General features: G+C 39.9%; 1 protein-coding gene across 1 annotated transcript; it reads right to left on the bottom strand.

Moving 5' to 3' along the window:
- Positions 1-931: 931 nt before the first annotated feature.
- Positions 932-1,576, bottom strand: LOC109759317 (uncharacterized). The gene is made up of 2 exons (XM_020318137.1): positions 1,195-1,576; positions 932-951 (listed from the first exon to the last, which is right to left on the bottom strand). Exons 1-2 carry the CDS (start codon positions 1,574-1,576, stop codon positions 932-934), a joined length of 402 nt encoding a protein of 133 aa, XP_020173726.1.
- Positions 1,577-5,909: the final 4,333 nt, after the last annotated feature.

The following is a 5,909-nucleotide window of genomic DNA, read 5'->3' as shown; positions in this document are numbered from 1 at the left end:
TCATCCACCGTCGACCTCCTCCAGCCTCCACCTGCTACTGTTCATCCACGGGCTCCTGTTCATCCAGCCTCCACCGCGCGCTCCTCCACCGGCTACTGTTCAACCAGCCCTCTCCACGGGGTCCTGTTCAACCACCCCTCCACGGGGCTACTGTTCATCCAGCCCTCCACCGGCTACTGTTCAACCAGCCCTCCACCGACTACTGTTCAACCAGCCCTCCACGGGGTCCTGTTCATCCACCGGCTCGATCGATCGGGTACTATTCATCCAGCGGCAACGGCCTCTACTACCACGGGTTCCTGTTCATCCAACCCCACCGGGAACTGTTCATCCAAACCCCCAACAAAGCTCACTGTTCATCCAGAGGCAGCATCGATCGGCTTAAGTTAGCAGTAGTAGCGAAGGATCGCTCGATCGAGTTCAGTTAACAGCCATCGATCGATCGCTCAGGTTCAGTAACGCGTAGCCTGCAGTGCAATCGCTCGGGTTCAGTTAGAGCCCAACGCCTCGCTCGGGTTCAGTTAGAGCGCAACCCCTCGAACACACACGTGTACGTACGAGAGAAACGCGCATCGCACGGCCCCCGACCAGCCACCGTAACCGGAACTCCCCAATATTTTCCTCGCCCTCGCTTCTACCACGGTTTTTTCCGTCATGGACGGCCCAAAGAATGTCATGCAGCTGCGTCTCCGGCCTGCCCAGGACGAAAAGCCCATTTTTTGTCATGATTTTCTGTCATAGAAGTAGGAGCTCACCACATCTATGATGATACCGGGTTTTGTCACAATTATCGTCATAGAAGTGTCATAAGTATGACATAATTATTTTTCGTTCGGCCCAGAATGTCACGGATGTGTCTTTTTTTGTAGTGATAGATAGATCACGAAACTAACACTCGAAAATAGATCATGCTAACTTTTATTCAACTAAATCATAAGATAACTGATCGAACTAAGATAGACAAAGGCAATAAAAGTGGTGGTGATACGATACCGGGCCATCTCACCCAAGCTTGGCAAAAGCCAAGGGGGGTGCCCATACCCGTTACTCAAGTCTCCTTTGGTGGGGAAGATGGTGATGGTGGTGGTGATGAGGTAGTAGCGAGCTTATCCTCCGACTTCCAGGGCAGCGGCTCACCATCAAAAGTGGATGCACGAGTCTCCCAGGTCCTGCAATCGATAGCTAAACTCATACCTTCAAATCTTGCCTCATATTCAAAGACTTGATTTTGGAGATCATAGACTTGGCTTCGCAGAAAATTGATTTGCTCATTGAAGGTGAAGACAATGGCCTTCATGGACTGGCCATTCACCATGTTATCACAGATGAATTCCATGATCATGGAGTGATTGGCACTGAGTCCATGCTCCATCATCCCCTGGCACTTGAAGATGTCTTGTTCCGACGCCTCGAGCTTGGCCTCCACGCTCCACGTCCTCTTGGGCCCCTGAACATCCCGGATGTGGAGCACCCCCTCACGCATCTCAATGGCTTGAGGGTGCTTCATCACCTCGGACAAGTACGGGTTGATGACCTTCTCGAAGAACTTGTCCTTGGAGGAACTTGGTGGAGCCATGGCGATCTAGATTTGAGCAAAAAACAGCAAGAAACAAGAACAGAGGATTTCTCCGTCATACGGTGGTCAATACGTTCGGGGGGTATATAAAGATTTTTTTATATTGGGAAACAAGCAAACGGAAGCAAAACGGAGTCGGGAAGGTTCCCGAGGGGGGCACAACCCACCAGGGTGCCCCAGGAAGGGCAGGCGCGTCCTGGTGTATAGTGCCCACCTCGGTTCCCTTCCTCGTGGTTTCTTATTTTCCTATTTTTTCTAATATTCCAAAACTGACTGAAATATTTTTGTGAATTTTTTGGAGTCTGTTTACTTACCGTATCACGTACCTCCTCTTTTTCAGGGTTCTGGAGTGTTCTGGAAAGTTTCTTTTATGTGTTCCTACGGTGTCATGGTTTGGATAATATTGGTTTCAACATTAATAGGCATACCCGAGATATAGTGTTTTTGCCCATTGACCACCTTGGGATTAGTGCCTTTGGCATCATTGATCTTAATGGCTCCAGAACGATAAACCTCTTCGATAATATAATGTCCTTCCCATTTGGAAAGAAGCTTTCCTACAAAAAATATAAAATGAGAATTATACAAAAGAACATATTCACCAACGTTGAATTCCCTCTTTTGGATTCTTTTGTCATGCCAGCTTTTAACTTTTTCTTTAAATAGTTTGGTATTTTCATAAGCTTGGGTTCTCCATTCATCTAGTGAGCTAATATCAAATAACCTCTTTTCACTGGCAAATTTTAAATCATATTTGAGTTCTTTAATTGCCGAATATGCTTTATCTTCTAACTCAAGAGGCAAATGACAAGCTTTACCATAAACCATTTTATAGGGGGGACATACCCATAGGATTTTTATAAGTTGTTTTGTAGGCCCAAAGTGCATCATCCAATTTCTTAGACCAATTCCTCCAGGACCTATTGACAGTTTTTTGTAAAATTAATTTTATTTTTCTATTGCTATGTTCAACTTGACACTAGATTGAGGATGATAGGGTGAAGCCATTCTATGGTTAACATCATACTTAGCAAGCATTTTATGAAAAGCACCATGAATAAAGTGTGAACCACCATCGGTCATTAAATATCTAGGGACTCCAAACCTTGGGAAAATAACTTCTTTAAGCATTTTAATGGAAGTGTTATGATCAACACTACTAGTTGGAATAGCTTCTACCCACTTAGTAACATAATCAACAACAACCAAAATATGTGTATACCCATTAGAAGAAGGAAAAGGTCCCATGTAATCAAAACCCCAAATATCAAATGGTTCAACAAAAAGTGAATAATTCATAAGCATTTCCTAACGCTTACCAATATTACCTATCCTTTGACATTCATCACAAGATAAAATAAACTTACGGGCATCCTTGAAGAGAGTAGGCCAATAAAAACCAGATTGCAATACCTTGTGAGCAGTTATATCTCCCGCATGATGTCCTCCATAAGCTTCGGAGTGACATTTCCGTAGGATTTGTTCCTGTTCATGCTCAGGTACACAACGTCTAATAATACCATCTAATCCTTCTTTATAAAGATGTGGCTCATCCCAAAAGTAATGTCTTAAATCATAGAAGAATTTTTTCTTTTGTTGGTATGTGAAACTAGGTGTTATAAATTCAGCAACAATATAATTAGCATAGTCAGCATACCAAGGAGTATTATGACAAACATTTATTGCATCTAGTTGTTCATCAGGAAAGCTATCATCAATAGGTGCTGGGTCATCAACAACATTCTCTAACCTAGACAAGTTATCAGCTACGGGGCTCTCAGCTCCTTTCCTAGCAGTGGTATGTAAATCAAATTTTTGTAGCAAGAGAACCCGCCTAATGAGTCTAGATTTAGCATCTTTCTCTTCCATAAGTTATTTTATAGCAGCATGATCAGTGTGAACAATTACTTTAGAATCAACAATGTAAGATCTGAATTTATCACAAGCAAACACAACTGCTAAATATTCTTTTTCAGTAGTAGCATAATTTCTTTGGGCACTGTCTAGAGTTTTGCTGGCATAATGGATAACATTTAATTTCTTATCAACTCTTTGTCCTAGAACAGCACCAACAACATAATCACTAGCATCACACATAATTTCAAAAGGCAAGTTCCAATCAGGTGGTTGAACAATATGAGCAGAAGTTAAGGCTTTCTTAAGTGTTTCAAAGGCTTCTACACAATCATCACGAAAAACAAATGGAGCGTCATTTTGTAAAAGATTTGTAAGAGGCCTAGAAATTTTAGAGAAGTTTTTAATAAAACTCCTATAGGAACCAGCATGACCAAGGAAACTACGGCTACCTTTGATATCTTTTGGACATGGCATTTTATCAATTGCATCAACTTTAGCTTTATCCACCTCAATACCTTGTTTAGGAATTTTATGCCCCAAGACAATACCTTCATTAACCATAAAGTCGCACTTCTCCCAATTCAAGACAAGATTAGTTTGTTCACATCTCTGCAAAACTCGATCAAGGTTGCTTAAGCAATCATCAAAATAAGTTCCGTAAACGGAAAAACCATCCATGAAAACCTCAATCTTTCACAAAAATCAGAGAATATAGCAGTCATACATCTTTGAAAGGTAGTAGGTGCATTGCATTAACCAAAAGGCATATATCTATAAGCATAAGTTCCAAAAGGACAAGTAAAAGTGGTTTTCTCTTGATCAGGTTGTGAAATAGGTATTTGAGAAAAAACTAGAATATCTCTCAAGAAAGCAAAAGTGTGTGTGCTTTGATAATCTTTCTAGCATTTGATCAATAAAAGGCAGAGGGTAATGATATTTTCTAGTAGCTTTATTTAATCTTCTAAAGTCAATTATCATTCTATAGCCAGTAACAATTTTTTGTGGAATAAGTTCACTTTTATCATTAGGAACAACAGTAATAACTCCCTTCTTAGGGACACAATGAACATGACTTACCCATCTGCTATCAGCTATTGGATAGATTATACATGCTTACATAAGCTTTAGTATTTCAGTTCTTACCACTTCATTCATCTTAGAATTCAAATGTCGTTGGTGATCAACAACCAGTTTAGCATCAGGTTCCATATTAATCTTGTGCTGACATAGAGTGGGACTAATGCCCTTAAGATCATCAAGAGTATATCCAATAGTGGCACGACGCTTCTTCAGAATTTTTAATAATCTTTCTTCTTCATGTTATGAAAGGTTAGCACTAATAATAATGGGATATGTCTTTTTCTCATCAAGATAAGCATACTTCAAAGTGTCTGGCAATTTCTTTAATTCAAATACAAGATCACCTTTAGGTGGAGGAGGACCTCCTACAGTTTCAATAGGAAAATTGTGTATAAGCAAAGGTTGCTGTTCAAAGAAAATTTTATCTATTTCATTTCTTTCACGCAAGTACATATTATTTTCATGGTCTAGCAAATATTGTTCTAGTGGATCAGTAGGAGGCATGGCAATAGAAGCAAGACCAATTATTTCATCCTTACTAGGTAATTCTTTCTTATGAGGTTGTCTACTAAACATAGAGAAATTAAACTCATGAGACTCATCACCAAAGCTAATACTGACAGTTTGTTTATGGCAATCTATAGTAGCATTGACAGTGTTCAAGAAAGGTCTACCAAAGATAATGGGACAAAAGTCATCTTGCGGAGAACCAAGAACTAGAAAATTAGTAGGATATTTTATTTTTTCCGACAAGACTTCAACATGTCTAACAATCCCAAGTGGTGTGATGGTGTCTCTATTAGCAAGTTTAATAGTAACATCTATGTCTTCTATTTCAATGGGTGCTATGTCATTCATAATTTCTTGGTATAAGGTAAAAGGAATAGCACTCACGCTAGCACCTAAGTCACATAAACCATGATAACAATGATATCCTATTTTAACTGAGACAACAGGCATGCCAACAACAGGTCTATGTTTATCTTTTTCATCAGGTTTGGCAATTGTAGCAGCTTCATCACACAAATAAATAACATGCCCATAAATATTTTCTACCAAGAGATCTTTAACCATAGCAACACTAGGTTCTACTTTAATTTGCTCAGAGGGTTTAGGTGCTTGAATATTACTTTTGCGAACCACAGTTGATACCTTGGCATGTTCCTTTATCCTAACAGGGAAATGTGGTTTTTCAATATAAGCAGTAGGCACAACTGGATCAACATTGTAAATAATAGTTTCATCCTTAGCTTTAACAGGTTCTTTAATTTCTTCTTGAATAGGAGGATGATATTTAAACCACTTCTCCTTAGGGAGATCAACATGAGTAGCAAATGATTCACAAAAAGAGGCTACAATCTTAGAGTAAAATCCATATTTAGTGCTAAACTGGTGA

This window comes from Aegilops tauschii, chromosome 2 (assembly GCF_002575655.3).
Source record: "Aegilops tauschii subsp. strangulata cultivar AL8/78 chromosome 2, Aet v6.0, whole genome shotgun sequence".
NCBI lineage: Eukaryota > Viridiplantae > Streptophyta > Magnoliopsida > Poales > Poaceae > Aegilops > Aegilops tauschii.
This window is presented reverse-complemented; position numbering and strand designations above follow the sequence as displayed.